This window comes from Apteryx mantelli, chromosome 30, assembly GCF_036417845.1.
Source record: "Apteryx mantelli isolate bAptMan1 chromosome 30, bAptMan1.hap1, whole genome shotgun sequence".
Taxonomy (NCBI): Eukaryota; Metazoa; Chordata; class Aves; order Apterygiformes; family Apterygidae; genus Apteryx; species Apteryx mantelli.
This window is the reverse complement of record NC_090007.1, coordinates 2,172,361-2,188,549: the sequence shown is the minus strand read 5'-3', so window position 1 is coordinate 2,188,549 and position 16,189 is coordinate 2,172,361. Positions and strand designations below refer to the sequence as shown.

At 40.3% G+C, this 16,189-nt stretch overlaps 2 protein-coding genes across 3 annotated transcripts in view; one reads left to right on the top strand and one right to left on the bottom strand.

Annotated features, from left to right (window-relative positions):
• The window catches only part of UBA52 (ubiquitin A-52 residue ribosomal protein fusion product 1), a 74,226-nt gene that overhangs the window by 24,070 nt on the left and 33,967 nt on the right, over window positions 1-16,189 (top strand). The gene's annotated exons all lie outside the window — the stretch shown is intronic.
• ELL (elongation factor for RNA polymerase II) overlaps window positions 1-16,189 on the bottom strand; it is a 53,710-nt gene that overhangs the window by 17,015 nt on the left and 20,506 nt on the right. For both annotated transcript variants that reach the window (XM_067312700.1, XM_067312701.1), the window contains exons 2-5: window positions 10,726-10,773; window positions 4,987-5,108; window positions 4,521-4,684; window positions 1,726-1,979 (exon numbers count right to left, since the gene is read on the bottom strand). In XM_067312700.1, the coding sequence (XP_067168801.1) occupies window positions 1,726-1,979; window positions 4,521-4,684; window positions 4,987-5,108; window positions 10,726-10,773 (588 nt within the window). The remainder of the gene's footprint in view (window positions 1-1,725; window positions 1,980-4,520; window positions 4,685-4,986; window positions 5,109-10,725; window positions 10,774-16,189) is intronic.

Sequence of the window (16,189 nt, the reverse complement as noted above, 5' to 3'; positions counted from 1 at the left end):
TTTTGCTTTATGGAGCATTTCACCTAATATTATAAATCTATAAATTTGAAAGCAAAAAGCTCAAGAAGTAAATACAACAAAGCACTCCCGATAAGCAAAAAATAAAAAGCACAGTTATCAGTTTACATGACGAACACTTTGTTTTTCCTTTCAGTTCTGTCAGCTTTCCAAAATCCTGAGCCAAAACACAAGAAGAATTTGAGCTGTGTTTTACATTTAGATATCCCAGTAAACATGCCCAAGAGACGAAAGCAAAGCCAGGTTCTATTTCAAAAACTCTGAGAATCTCCCCTATTACTGCCCGCGTAGCTTCTCCCTGCTGCAGCGATGCTGCCTGTTCTTTGGCGGGAGACACGCTGCTCGGCGAGCAATATAACCTAGGCGGAACAACTCCAATTTTCTCCGCACAGAGGCCGAGAGCTGCTACCTCCTTGTTTTGCTGGTGTGGAACTCTGCAAGCTCCACCCTAGGCCTCCCAAAAATAGAAACCTTGCAAAATGAGGCAAAAAGGCCAGCAGGAACACAGAGTCCTACGAGAGATGCAAGAGCACAATGAAACCCACACCTAGATGTATTTAGACATGTAGCTTTAATGCAGCCTGTAATTTTTAGCTTATCTGTGTCTGCTTGTGGATGGGAGCCCTGGTAGTGCTGAAAGGAGATAAGTTTACAAGCAATATATTTACAGCCAAATCAGCATCTACCCCAATCCAGCTGACACTGTAGACACTACCAAACACACCAACAGGCTGCCGGGGGTTTGTGACAGCACCAATAAGAGATGATTACCAGAAACAGTATTTCTAGTATTAGACATATTTATAGTATTCAAAAAGTGCTCAGAAGAATTCTAGCATTGCTGGAAAATTAAGGCAACAGAGCTAGAGGATTAATATCCAGGCAAAGAGCAAGTAATGCCAGCAATAACTCCGTTTTCAATATGATCTGGCCTGTGCCCTTGGACAAACTAAATCCTCATTCTTTTCAGCTAGAGAAAGGAATAAAAAAAGAATTCCAATATAAAAAGAGGACAGCTGCAGCATTTAAATAAACATCCATGATGTGTTTCGTACTGTGAAAGCAATAAAGGTATTTACTGCAATTCCTGAAATGGCACCTTCAACATGACTCGAAGTGTAAAGTACTGATTTAACTAGGAGACAGCTTTCATTCTCGACATACAAATAATATGTTTAGCAAGGAGCTGCATGATCTTCACACCTAACCAGTAACATTTCTAAGCAGGAAAGGCATGGGTTTGAACAGTACAAAGATGATATAAAAGAGAGGAGAGGGATGCATTTTCCCTTCACATGGGAAACATTACATGTATCAATACATATAGCATGTTTCTTTATGTCCATGTTAATAAAAATACAAAAGATTTATAGGTTATAATAATTCAAACAGTTCTCAGATTCTCTCTGTTAGGCACTCTCCTCACAAACAACCCAAAGCGTTTCTCTTGGGCGACTGTTCTGGTGAACTGAAATCATACAGCTTAGTTACACGCACCTAAGATGAGCTGTATATATGACACGGAGAGGCTTCCACTGTCTCTTAAAAAATAGTACCATGGATTGTAAACTTGTTTGACATGGCCTTTAAAGAAAAAATAAGCTGCAGCTTTGATATACACAGGTTACTTTCAGGCTAATAAGAAACTTACTACTATTCCGAGAAGACATTTCCTTTTACCTAAACTGTTGCCTTCAGAGTACAAACCTGTTGCAGAAGGTTGTCCAGCAAATCCTTGTCCTGCTGAGAAAGTCCATCCTTCTGCAATCTGAGAATAAGTTCAGGTTTCTTATAAGGCTTTAGTGCCAGTAAGTGCACAACCCTATCTTTGAAGGGTCTCTGAGAAATCGCACTATTGCCTCTCTTTATTGCACTGGCAAGGTTGACTGGCGTTGGGCGCTTCCTGGAGGGAACAGCATCGGAAGCTCCTGGTGCAGGTTTACGCACCTGAACCTTTTTGCCTAAAATGAGATGAGAATAGTGAACTGCAGCAGTCACCTTGCAAAGGCCAGTGGTTTGTCAACATGTATATGGAGTTCATTACAGACAATCTGAAGTGCTAAAAGATGACAATGAAAGACGAACACAACCAGCATATCCCATCTGTTCCAATACTCTGCTGGAGCAAGTATCCATCCCATGAATTTTACGATTCTTGACAAGCTTGTAACTAGTAAACAGCAACACCAAGCACTGCGAACCTGAGTATTATTGGCTACAAGCTTACATAAAGCTCTCTTTGTTTGCTCGCTTTCCATTCACCACAAGTGCATGTATCCCCATGGTTAATCTAACCATTTTTTTCTCCCTATGAGAAGAAAATTCTGCATTATTATGCAGAAGAGTTGAAATATGGAGTGGAAGGATCAGAACCAGTCAATGAGCAGCTCCCTGCTGCTGAGCTCAGCAAAAACGCTACTCCGCAGATGTTTCTGCTTTTGGAACAATAGGAACTTTATGGGGCTGGTCCACCTCCCTTCCCCCACCCAGCCAACACAAGAACGTGAAGGGGGTCTAGCCCTGATACATTAATCTATTCATTAGTGTGCTGGCTATTCTAATAGAATAACCCCTTCTGCACTGCAGTAGTAGCTGCTTCATCCTGCAATTATATTTACATACACTTGAGAATGTAACCAACTGTCTTAAAACTTCGTATCAAGCCCTCAGAGCCAGCTTCCTCAACTCCATCCCAAATGCCATTCTCCTTTTCTTACTGCCTTATTCGAGAACTCATTCCTATTACTATTAAAAAAGAAAAAGAAACAACCCCCCCCCCAACTTTAACTAGAATCCTGAAAGTCCCACATCACTTACTAAAGCACAAATCAAAGAATGTGACCTCTTTCTGTACTCAAAACAGTAAAAAAAGCCAGGTCCCTACTACCAACTGCAAAGACGAAAACAGCAGATCAAAAAAAATGTTTATAGGTGCCAAGATCTAAAACACGGAGATGAAACTAACAGTCACTTCAGTCCATCTAAGTGACCTTCACCAGGACAAAAAAAGTCCAGCATTTACTGCAAGAATTTTTGGAGTTTTGTTTCAGTATGGCAATTCTCCACTGTTAGGAAGCAATGTTTTCAACTGAGTCATCTAAAGATACTGATGATGGTCTGCAATGTTTATTTTACTGAAACGTAGGTTGCATAACTAAGGCCCCATTTCCTAGGTTCCTATTACACGCCAGCTTGATGCAAGGAAGCACGACCCTTCACTGTCAGGGCTGAGGTAAGACAAGAGGGAGAGAAACAATTCACTCATTAAACATGCCAAAATTCAGAGGTTCACTGGACTTTGTTTCCAGAAACAGGACAAGAAAAGATTCATAAGCTTTCTAGAGCTCCCTTAACTCTTGCCAGGTCATGAACAGCAAAAAAATATTGTGACATTTCCACTTACGGCTGGAGGCAAAATGTGCAGTGATAGGAACAGAGGAAACTAAGTGCTTTTTACGTGGTTGTACCTCCATTTCAGAGTGGTAAACATTTAAGTAAGGGTATCTCAAAATCAAAGTTTTGTTGTATCTTTCTGGGAAGCAATTTGCTCCGAGAATCTTCTCTCTCTCTCTCCTCTCATAAGCCTAACAACTCCATCCACTTACTGTAATGTTCTCAAATATGAGCTAAACAAAATAATCTTCTAGTCTACAGGAAATCAATGCATTTCCTTCCTGATTACTATCTTATTTCTCAGCTTTGAGCACTTGGTTGATAAAACAATGAGTCAGGGTCAGTTCTACATTTTGCAACTCGCCCTTCTCATCACAGACATCCTCCAAGCAGAAACTGGCTACCAGACCACATTGGCTGCGTAAAAAACAGCTGGCTCAAAAAATGAAATGCTGCTTTCTGGTGAATGTTAATGTCTCAGTCTGTGACCAGAGCAAGGTAAGCAGGGACCTGAGCCCAGTACTAGGTCTTTACAGGCTCCTCCTGGAGCCCACTGGTATTTATCACATCTTTGTTTCCTCTGCAAAAAGATTTCTCCCCTCGTTGCCGCACTGAGACGGTATCTTGAAGGCTGCAGTCGGAAGCACTACTTTAACCCCTTTGCCGATTAACACGGGGCACTGCTACCTGCATTCTAGATGCTGCATGCAATAGCCTCAGGGGCAGGCACACATCAGATGTGTGACAACAGCGGTGGTACGTTTTAGCTGACCTAGCTAGGAGCACAGGCACTTCTGATGCATCAGCAGTACACGCTCAGCATCACCAGATGACAAATATGAACTATGCCAGATAATTAGCAGACCGTACACAGACGATCCTCAGAGGCCACACAAACACCACCACACAAGTTCTAGAGCAAAGCTGTAAGCCATAAAGAAGTCTCGATACAAGGAAACTAGCACCATAATTACCAGACATCCATAAAGAACTACCAGATACCTGTTACACACTTCCACAGTCAAGCTGTTCACAGCAAGACAAACACAAGCATTTGACTTAACAAGAAGGTAGTGGAACAGGTCCCCCCAAATCAAGTTGCTGCTTACCTACATATCTCCCCCCAGGTTTAATGACTATAGCACTCCGGCTGCGAGTTTCCTCCTCTGCTTGTGCCATGCTTTGCCTTGCCTTCTGGTAGGAATCATCAGTAGCGCACACGGTGATTTTATCCTGTATGCTTCCAAGACAATCCAGATGGATATTGCCATTGCTGTAAAAAAACACAATGGAAAAGATGCTCCCATCACCGCAAACGGGTACACTTCCATTGCTGGTGAATAACTGAGATTGTATTATCTAAATAAGAGGACGAGACAGAAAGAAGCTGGGACAGGTAAACAGATTCTTCTGCAAATGCCTCCTTAGCCAAATATGCATACATCTATACACGCAAAGAGATTAGCAAGACTCTAAAAGAAAGAACATGCTTTAAATTTTGTTCAAGTTTGTGAGTGAAGATCCTACAGAAAATGAAGTAAAATGACAGCTATGTTTCTTTTGATTACCACTCACCTAGACACGTACTGCTGGATACAGTCAAAACTCCCTTGGGGGCTGTCCTTGCCAATATTTGAAAGATAAAACGTGAAAGTCCGCACTTCTGCAGGGCGATCAGGCCTCGGAATTGCGATGTGCTGTTTGGAAGGAGAAAAAATATCAGTCACTTGGGCAGCCTGCGCTAACACGAGCTGAACTGTTCGGCAGCCACTAAGCTTTTGGCCATTTTAGAACTGGCTACAAATAAAGTACATGGACTACTGCAGAGGAGACTATGAAGGGCAAGCTGGTAAGAAACTGCAAGAAGGATATGAGTTAACAAAACGATATGCTGTAGCAATAAAACGTTAAGGTAAGAGACATAGACAAAGATGTAAAGATCAGTTAAAAAAGAAAAGGCAGCTGCATCTGTTTCAGGACAGAGGCATGAACCGGTGGCTTGCTGCCTTTCAAAGCAGAGCCCACGATAATCTTGTTCTAGGAGTCTGACCCAACTCTGTGTTGATTCAGGCTCAGAACAGACCTGCTACCACTGCTTATGTTCAATTTGAAGTACTTGAGACTTGTTTCTTTAAAATTAGTGATCCAGCACTAAACACAGCCCAGCCCAGGTCACTAGGTAGCACGCTTATTCTTTTTTAAGAGATTATAATTCCATAAAGAGATTTCATGGCTCACAGTGGAGTGTGATGTTGATGCTAAATTAAATATTTAATCAAGCATGAAGTGTGTTCTGCAGACAACTCTACAGAGATCTGCCTTGTTTCTTCCTCCCAGCCATTCATTTTTAAAAGTGAGAACTGCTTTCCCTCCATGTTTAAGGTTCAATATAAATTGAGGCATCTGAGCTCTACCATCACATCAATTTTTGATGATTAAGATGGCTTCCAGAAAATGAGACAGGGGGAATGGCGGTTTCAACTTATTTTAGGCTACACTCTACCACACACATTCATATTTGCCTGGATTGCCACATATGTGCACAAAATGCATATATCTAGCAAACCAAGTCATGGCATCCCCATAGGACTACACTCCTCAGAAGATGCTCGCTAGCACAAAAGGGGTTTTAGGTGGTTTCCCTTTGACCTTGGACATCTACAGCAGCCTCAAAACCCAGCACATCTGTGCTGCACTGCTAAAGCGAATGTTCTCCGGAGTGGAAGACATGCTTTGGGGACCTGGGCCGAGCTGAACTAATGGCACATTTTCTATTTGCTCTCTCTTCGTAAAGAGCAGTTACCCTCCAGCTAATCTTCGCCTAGTCCTTAAAACACACTTTCCTTATTTCCAAGCAGCAAGCAAAGAAACCCCAACTTTAGTCGTGTTTTATACGGAAGGACAAGGTATCTCCCCTGTCGAGTCCCAGTATCCAAATCTAAAAACACACCGAGCTGATTCGGTGGCGCTGCAGACGCCGAGGCGGCCGTGCCGGCCCTCCAGCCCCAGCACGGGCGAGCGTCCCGACTGCCGAGCCCTATCTCCCCTGCCAGATGCGCGGGGCGGCCTTGAGCTCCTAATCTGCCTGAACGCCCTCTTCCCCCACCCATAGAGAAGGAATAAAACGCTCTTCTCCTTTACAAGCAAGCTGAGAATATGCACAAATTCAGAGTTATGTAAACAGCAGATTCTGGGTGTTTTATAGTCGGCACCGTCCACCTACTGGTTAATGCCCTAGGAACAGGGCAAGCAGCTAAGCAGATCTCTTAGACCTTGCTTTTCTCCATCAGGGCTTGACACTAGAATTGTGCTGCATATGCAACAGGTTTGCCCAATAAAACCTCTAAGATGTAACCAAACCATAAATTCACATACTAAAATAACTTACTGCTGGATCCTGATTTACTGCTGTTAAAAATGGCTGCTACAAGAGTCCTGAACTTTGGCATTTTTTACGATTTCTGTACCTTTTATAGGCAGCTTCTTCAAAGGACATAAAATGAGAAGTGACAGAGTCACATTAACGTTAAACTTGGCTTGTTTCAGTACTGAAAAGTGTAGCATATGCAAAATGGCCGTTATCTAGGAATTATTTTTAGCTGAAACAGAAGGTTTCTTAAGCCACCAAATCAACATGGTAACTGCTTTAAGGGAGCCCGATTTTGGTGCTGAGCATTATACCACTAACTACAGACACTTAAAAATAGCTCAGTACAGATGTGACTTTGCTTTTTCTTTCAAGTAATATTCATCTGCGTACAGCTCATTTTGAATGGTAACTTCACCTTCTATTAATACCAACAAAAGTTCATGCCAAGAAACAAGGGAAAATATAGTATTTTCCAATCACATTTTGTTAAAATGTTTTTTTTATTCCTAACAGTCATATTTAAGAAATCTGCATGAACATGCCTGTATTTGGAACCTGTTTTTTTTTTTCCTTCTAATTCAGCTCTTCCCCTCCCACCCCTAATCTCAGCTCTTTTTTTGAGTAAGCACCTGCAAATTTGACCCAACCTAATCTCCAATTCAGTACATGCTTTTACCAAAATAGAAACATCTTCTGTCTTTCTTGTAAAGTTATGCACTGCATCAACTGCCACCATTTATAACAGCTTGGTACTAAAGCTCTTGAATTCTAATTTGCATGCATCTCGAAACAAGCAAAATGCTCACGACTCCATATAAATTTACAAAACCAAAGAAAAACTGGCTGGGGATGAAAAAGTGCAACAAACAGATGTCGCTCTTAAGGAAAATCCCAATAGTCGCATCTTTGTATTGCCATGCATCTCTCAAAGCAGAGAGACACTCCACCAGTGTGACCTACCTACTACTACCAAAATTCTGATTATTACACAGATGTACGCTGAAAAAGTAAGGAACATAAACAGCATTGGTATAAAGAAATGCATTTTAAGGCAAAGATCATTTACAGCTTAAACACTCTCATGAGATTCAATCCAGGATCTATTCAGACGCTTTTGCCTTCTGACGTCTTAAGTTGTCATTGAAACAGTTGGTACATTGTGGGCTAAAGCCGCCCATACCCTGCTTTCAGCACCTGGCCGGCAGACCTGCCGTCCCGCCCGACCCTGCGTTCGGTTCCTAGCCGATTCCCTCCCCTGTTTAATTAAAGATGAAAGTTGCTCTCTGTGTATTCAAGCGCTGAGAGTCTCCTTGACAGAGTTCATTACACTGCAGCACTGGGAACAGCTAAGGAAGACATGGACACAGTGATTAAAACCCACCGTAGATAACGAGATTCAACAAGTGAGGAGGCTTCTAAAGAATGAGAGGAAGCAGCAGGGAGAGGGATATTTACACAGAAGGAAAGGTCACACTATTAGAATCTTGTGTCACTGGACACTACTTTAAATCGCACTCTGACATTTGTGCTAGACAAAACCTATGACCCTCAAAATTTATACAGAAGTTGTCTCCATAGCAACATTTATTAGGAAGTAAAATATGAAGGCAAAGGTGGGAACTGAGACAGTGGGAAAAAGTGTATTCCAAAAATAAACAGCTAAACAAAAAAGTTTTAATGGGATCATCTGAATTTGAGAGCTTGCTCAATTACTGTATTTAGCTTTATCTTTTCAGTCTAAATTACAGAACGCGCTCTAGAAAGTATTTACAGCCCTGCTGTTAATTCCTTAAAGCAAGGCTCAATCTTGACATATATGAGTACTACACTTAAAAACAGATGGTTACACAGCTGCCAGCTTCTTGTCATACCCAGTAAAAATAATACTAAAAGGACAAAGAGCTCTTTCTATCTGCCCCAATTGAACTGGTTCTCGCTCTCTTCAAAGCTCTACCTTTGGCCTTTACTCGACAGTGCAATTAATTAAACAGCCGAAAACAAGGCAAGCAGAGGTCAGCTCTGTGCTGCCAACATCCTCCTTCCACCCACAACGCCTCGGCGCTGCTCACACTCTGCAGGTCTCCACGTTTCCCTCTTTACACGGCAACATCAGATGCAAGCACACCGCTTAAATCCTCTTTCATTCAACCCAGGCATTAATTGCATATGACTGACGGCCCTTTCACCAAAAAATTGCTTTCTGGAAGTTAAGGCCACAAATATAATTAAGTGCATTAGTTTAGACTGATCTTTTTATAAGCAACTGCACTGTTTTAAAGTGGGTTTTGCCAAACCTGAAAATGCTCAAGTCCCAAGAATTGCTCCCAGCTTGGCAGGTAACACCACATCCACGGCAAAGCCATTACACAAAAGAGCGCAGTAGCCGAGGGCAGTGGAGTGTTTTAAGTTGTTCTGATTAATTTTGCAACTGTTTATATTTCCTCGGAGGAGGAAGATAAAGTAAAAGAAGAGGCATTTCTAGAGCTTCAGCACATTTACAGGAGAAGTTAGATTTAGATCCTTACAAAGTGCACTGCAAAGGGGAAGGAAAATGGGTGCAATCTTTTTAGCTTTTTTCTTACAGGCAAAGCTGTCAGCTCATCTAGTAACAACAAATCAGGCATCCTTAAAAGTTCTGGTTTTCATTCGCTTATAATTTCACCAAACTTTAGTTGCAGATTTTTATCTAAGCTTTCATACCAAGCTTTCTGGGAAGCTTAATTCTAAACAAAGAAAAAAAAACCTGGAAATTGCTCCTTTCTTTATCTCCCAGGACAAAAAGGTTTGTATTTTTCTTCTGAATTTCGATAACAATGTCTTTCCTGCTATGTTTTGTTAGAGTACGATGGAACTAGTGAGACTAATATCACAAGGTAAAACATAGGCAAGAAGATATGTGCTAGACTTTAACACATACTTAATTCAAGCATTTCTGAAAGCTTTATTGTGCTGCCACAAAAAACTAAAAATTTATTTACAACTGAGTTCAGATTCTTGACTGAGTTTTAAAGTAGCTACTCATTTTGTTACCTTCCTTCCTATTCCTAAGCATCCCAGCACACAACGTTTAAGATGACTCAATTCTCACACATGCGATTCAACAAAAGAGCACATCAACAAGCAGCACATTTATATTGAACTGAACATGGAATTATATTCCCCTTTCTTATGCAGAGCACCAAAGTTAACACACACCTTCTTGTATTTAAAAGATATATAAATGACATTTTTAAAGTTCACTGAAGTGTTACATTACTTTAACAGAAAAACTAGCAATTAAATCTCTACATTGTCAGAAACTGGAATGACAGTCTCAAACTTCTATAAATACCTCGGAGGAGTTCAGTCATCAGAACAGAAGTTAAAGAAATAAGACTCCTAAATAGAAAAAGATTTTTGATACTCACAGAAGCTGCACAGTCATTTAAAAGTGCATGTTAAATAAAGCTTCAGTACATTCGTAACACCCTCCGAACACTACTTGTAAATAATCTGCATCCATAACAAAGTCTTGCACCAAGTTTACCAGGCTTGGCAAGGTGTTTCTGCAGGACACAAGCAAGGTTTCTGTGGATTGCTGCACTCAGGACAGTATTACCATCATTACGCTTTCGGCTTCCTTGTTCTGCTCAACAGCACGGCCTTATAAAATTAGGTTTCACCACTTGCATCACTTTGCACAGCTAGGGATTTAGCAATGTTAGAAAATTAAGGGGGAAAAAAGTTCTTAGAGAGACAATCCATGCGATCAATGAGCAAACGCTCTTTCCTGAGCAAACGCTCTTTCCTGGACCACACACGAATTTCACACCTCTCTCTTTCAGAAATCATAGCATCACTCTGAACTAGAATGGGACAGACATTCAAAACAAATTCTTTACTCAGATTAACTGTATGAGCAAGCCAGTAAAGAGCTTCCCAAGGCAACTCATACACAAACTTACCCCTTGGCTTCCTTGAAACTGGATTACTGGTTTTGATGTCACAGCATCCTACAAAAACAAGAAAGATAGATTACCTTAAAAGCTCCAACATTCACTGCCAAAAAAAACTCAGCTTGATTTTTCACCAATACTTTTTCCTCTATTTTAAGGGAGAAGTTTCTAGGAAATATGCAGAAGTCTAAGTCAGGAAAACACAAAACCTCCTGAAACAGTGATTTGTACCTAAAAAGGGATAAAACTATTGTTTTACTACTGGTTACACTAATCACTCTTTAAAAAAGGGGAAAAAAAATCCACCCACACTTCAGGGGGAGGAAAAAGCAGCAGACCATCTCAGTATCAGCTCAGTTTCAGTTCCTTCCCGACCCCTAAGCCACGTTTCCAGCACACAATACGTAAGCACTGAAGATAGCTGACGTAACTTAAGAGTTAAACAGTGGATGTTTGAGGGAAAATTTTATTACAATTCTGGGTCTGAGCAGGCACTAAGCAAATTTTTTTTTCCCAACAGAAACCTGGCAATTCACTGGAAAAGCAAACTGCAACTTCATTGCAAAACACTGTTTTCACATCGCCCATTTCAAGAATCAGTCTTTTCCTTTATACTCATTTGCTTACATTTTGGGAAGTTGCACTACTGTTAAGTTTAAATCACTCTCTGCTCAGGACAGAAACACAACTGAATTCAATTAGTCAGTCTTTTTGCCAAAAGACTAAAGCCTAGTCTTTAGCACAGCTTTGCTAGGATTCTGCAATGATCACGAAGGCTTTCAATTCAAACTCGTGTTTGAGGTTTCAACTCTAGGGAAAGAGAATTTATGAAATCCAAGTCACCCTCAGATAAAGGGTTTTTTTGTTTTAATTTCACAAGTATTGTGACTGCGTTGGTTTCATTTCCTAAGCCATGTAAAGAGTTCCAAGAAACACTAAGAGACATATTCCTGCAGCACAGCATTGTGCTCCACAGGGTGGAAAAGACATGTTTCATGTGGGTGACACTGAATCCTCCAAAAGACAGAAGAATTTATGAATAGCTTCATATGTCAGTTAGAAATGGACACATTTCCACATAAATCAGAGACATTTTCACAGGTAAAGTGCTAAGAAGAGTTTCATGAGAAAGTTCAGGCAGTAGGTGTGTACCGGCCTTTTGCAGTCCCATTGCCTGCACTTACCAAGAACCATGCTGATTTGCACAGAAAGTTTCTGTTGATTTACAGAAACAGACATTTACATCTAGCAGCAAAAGCATTAACAGCCTGAAAGCCCGTAAGTTTATCATCGTCTCTTGTAAGACCTTTCCAAAGGCTTTCAGGCCAAGAGTGAAGAATGAGCCACAATAAGTTGACATTAACAAAAAAAATTTCCCTAGCAAGAAGAATCCTTTACCGCAGATGAATAAGCTCGTAATAAGACAGAGTCTTCAGTGCCTTTTAAGAGCCTATCTAATATAATTTAAAAGGTCTGCATCACACCCAAACTTGTTAGATTATAAATTTATGACTATAAAGTAAGAATATGCTCGAAGCTGACAGCACTCACTTTGTGTTGTATAGTGAATTTTGCAGGCATGAAATAACCTTTATGAAGAAACAATAAACAACTTCTTGCTCTTCGTACAGAGATCACTAAATTCCTTGAGTGCCACGACACTGCATACCATAGCACACTGTTCATAGACAGACTGGCCAGCTTTTTGTTCACGGTGTCAGCATGTACTGTGCAATGTGTCCATAAATTCATATGAACGTACTTCAGAGAACAAGAATTTGGAGACATGTAAGCAGTTTTGTATTAAAAAAATCTGAGTAAATATCTTGTATTGCTAATTATAAATTCATGAAGTTCTGCGATTAAATCTGGAGAATTACCTAAGCGGAATAAGAAGATAATATGAAGCGTGTAAGTGGAATAACAAAGCAGTAACAACATAAAAGGACTGCTACACAAATCAGGACAAGCTTTAACTGCAGAACTTACAAATTCACTAATCTACTTACAAAATGGTTTGAAATTGAACATGTAATCTCAAACTTAAAGATTAGGGTTCATGCAAGTTAAATGGCAAACATTAGCTTTGCTTTATTCTGCTGCACTCCTGAAATACTCGATTTCTACTTCACCTTCTATGCCTAGAGGCTGCTACTTCTTGTGATCTGCTGCACAGGAATACCAGCGTAACGACTCCATCGGCACTTAACGGAAGGTACCGCATGGAAGTGCCGGCTACTGGAGATCCTCGCACAGTCTGAACGCGGCCTGAACACCACTTTCATGCAGAGCCGGCGAGGAGAGCACGCAGGTCCTTGCTTCTTTCAGCAGCACCACTACTGCACCTGCACGCGCATCGCTGCCCTTCCGCGGATACCCAGTGCCTTGGCTAAAGGCTGCCTGCTGGAGAACGCCCAGGGAAAAAGAACACACACACGCACCCCCTAATACAATTAAGGATATGAATTTAAGTACTTTTATTAGATGAAATTAAATTCCTGGGTGGACACCTTCATTCAGAACAAAAGCAAACAGATGAATTACACTGAACTGAATTAAAACCATATTTCAATTTATATCTGGAGCTCATTTGGATTAACTTTCCTGAACGCTCTAGTATGAACAAACCCCAATTGTAAAGTGTTCTTGCGACAGTTTCCAAAAAGCCTTCACCATCTTCTGAAAAGTCATCTAAATCTTCTTCCCCAGTAAAACCAGAGCAGTTAACTTCCTTTGTTCAGTTTCCTAGAAATGCCATGCCACCCACCTTTGGTGGCGGGTAACAAGGGCTTTCCCCTGTTTCTGTATTTCCTTCTAATAAAAAAATTAAAAAAAAATGCATGTATATGTAATTTATTTATTTTAGGAAGTCAGCTGCTCTGCCATATAGCAGTACTGCTGCAAGCCCAAGTCTACCTTTCCCAGAGTTCGCCAAGTTACGAGATTCAGGGAATCTTTGGTAACTCAAGAATCCTGATGAAACTGTTTCTGGGTTCAATTATGAGGCAAAACAAGACAAATCAGTCTGCAGCTCGGCCACCTGCACAGCCTGATCATCTGACAGAGGAATAAAGCTAAAATATATCCAAGAATAACAACTAGAAGATGAATAGGATGAAGACAAAAATCATACTACTATTTTTTTTTAAAGCAAGAATGCAGCAGCTCAAGTGCTATAAAGCAGACACCTCTCAGTTTAGCAGGCTTCCTGACACCAGGCTAGGTACAAGACACTTATCTCTGCGATTAACACATTTCTCTGCAACTTTGACAGTATTTTATACTATCCAAATGTGAACGAGCATGGTGGTTGGGGCACATGGAACCAGAGAACAAGCAATGCCATGTAAGAAGAATTATTATTTCTAAACTATATATAGCAAGAGTAGGCAACTAAGACTCATTAATAATTACATGTTGTCTGTTCTGTGTTCACTGTTGTTTCAACAGAAGGCTTTTCTGATACATAGATTGAAAGATTATCAACTACTAATGCCCAAAATCTCTTTAGGAATGACTTCCAAAGGTAAAACCAGTACTTTCAGACATCATAAGACTAAGACAAAACCAAAAACCCAACCCCAACCCCCCACAAAACAATTGTCTTTTATTAGCACTGTTACGCTCATCTTCGTTCTCTACCTTCTTTGAGCCAGGAGAGCTAGAAATGCTTAATATATATTCCTAAGGCTGATAAAAGCATAGCAACGTGATAACAGTTCCTTCCAGTTAAATATTCTAGATCTGGCAAATGGAAGCTTGAGTAAAGAGTGAAAGGAATTTAAAGTTCCAACAGGGGAAAAAAAGTCAATGCTACTTTTGTAGATTTAAAAACGGATTTAATGGCTACTCCCCCCCCATCTCTTACATAAGACTACAGTTACTTCCAGCTTCATATACTCAGAAGTAAAAGCTTTTCTTCCAAGTGGTAATACAATACTAAGTAATAGCAGGAACACCAGAATGTAAAAAATTTGTGCACTTCAGAATGGCAATAAAAGCCACAAAAGTTAATGTAAATCTATTCAAATACTTTAATAGGTAAGATCAGACAAAGCTAGTGCGAGGTTTTAAAAACATCAAGTGGAAAAACTTGATGTGATATTCCTACATAGGACCAGAAAGGTAAGCTTTACGGTCCATCTTATAAAGCGCATGTGGATGTAGTACTTGGCCGAGTTGCACAGCAAGCAGCTCGACGGAGGAGGAAAGGAGGGTTCAGACGTTTGAAATGCTCAGGTCAAGCAACCAGCTGGAAACCTCCCTGTTTCTTCGGGGAAATGCAAATAATTAAAGAATACGTTGTTTCGAGAAGTTCTGTTATGCATTTACTGGAATTTATACTGGAGGCAGTGTTATATGGAAAAATATTTGCTTATACTTAGTATTGGTATATTTGTCTATTTTCTTGGATGTTGAGAGTCACAAATGCAGAGCAAACAGAGTAAATGAAAGCTTATCCTTATTTATGTTGGAACAAGAGAATTATTTTCAGAATGTAAAGCTTCTCGCAAACATTTAAAATTAGTAGCAAGAATTTCAATAAATACACAGAGCAATATTAAAATTATGCTAAGCCCAAGGCCACCAATGGCCTTTTCATCTATCATACATATCAAGTCAGAAGTTAACTGCAAAGATGAGAAAAAATGGATATCACTTAAAATTCATACATTTCACACTAATATCCCAAGCTCACTGAGGTTCCCCTTTAATTCTTTGGTTATGACTAGTTTATAATTCTTTTATCCCTGCATTATGGTCCAAATATTCTCCCTCCCTGACTTCCCTTCACTCCTCAGCACAGCTGGGGAATGGTAAAAGAAAGAAAAAGAAAAAAGAATACTCAGTTCAGGCAGACCTGAATGCTTGTGAAAACTTGCCCTGAAGACCCAAATAGAGCATCTTAATGATTTAGGTTTCCACTTGCATTTTGTTTTAAATACATCACACAGACTTTGGAAAGTAAGAGACCAAAACAAAGCAAATATATCCAGCATCTAGTTGTGAGGACTCAAGAGACCTATACATCAGAGTCCCAAAGTTCATTAGAAGTAGCAAAATATATAAATCCCAGTGGAAAAACCTTTGAATATACCCTCGACAACTTTAAATGAGGGGGGTGCAGGGGGATGTCAAGTTTACTAGTAGTCAATTAGCAAAAGTTCGCCTCCCGAGAGGCGAGCACCGCACAGGAGGCAGCGACAAAAGACTTCTCGCAGGACTTTTTTTAACGCTTGTATTTACCCATCAGATACACAGCAGTAAAAAACTTTCTGAATATCTTTATTATATAACATCTATTACTTACAGAATTAAAACACTGTCTTTCTGCAATACGCTTTGCATCGGCTATTTAAGGCCCCCTAACAATCTCCTTTGAGGACGCTAACAGGCTGCAGATGGAGTCAAGTCTGCGGAGACTTTAAAATGATAGATTCTGCGTAGTTTTTGTTGACCTAACCTGCAAAGC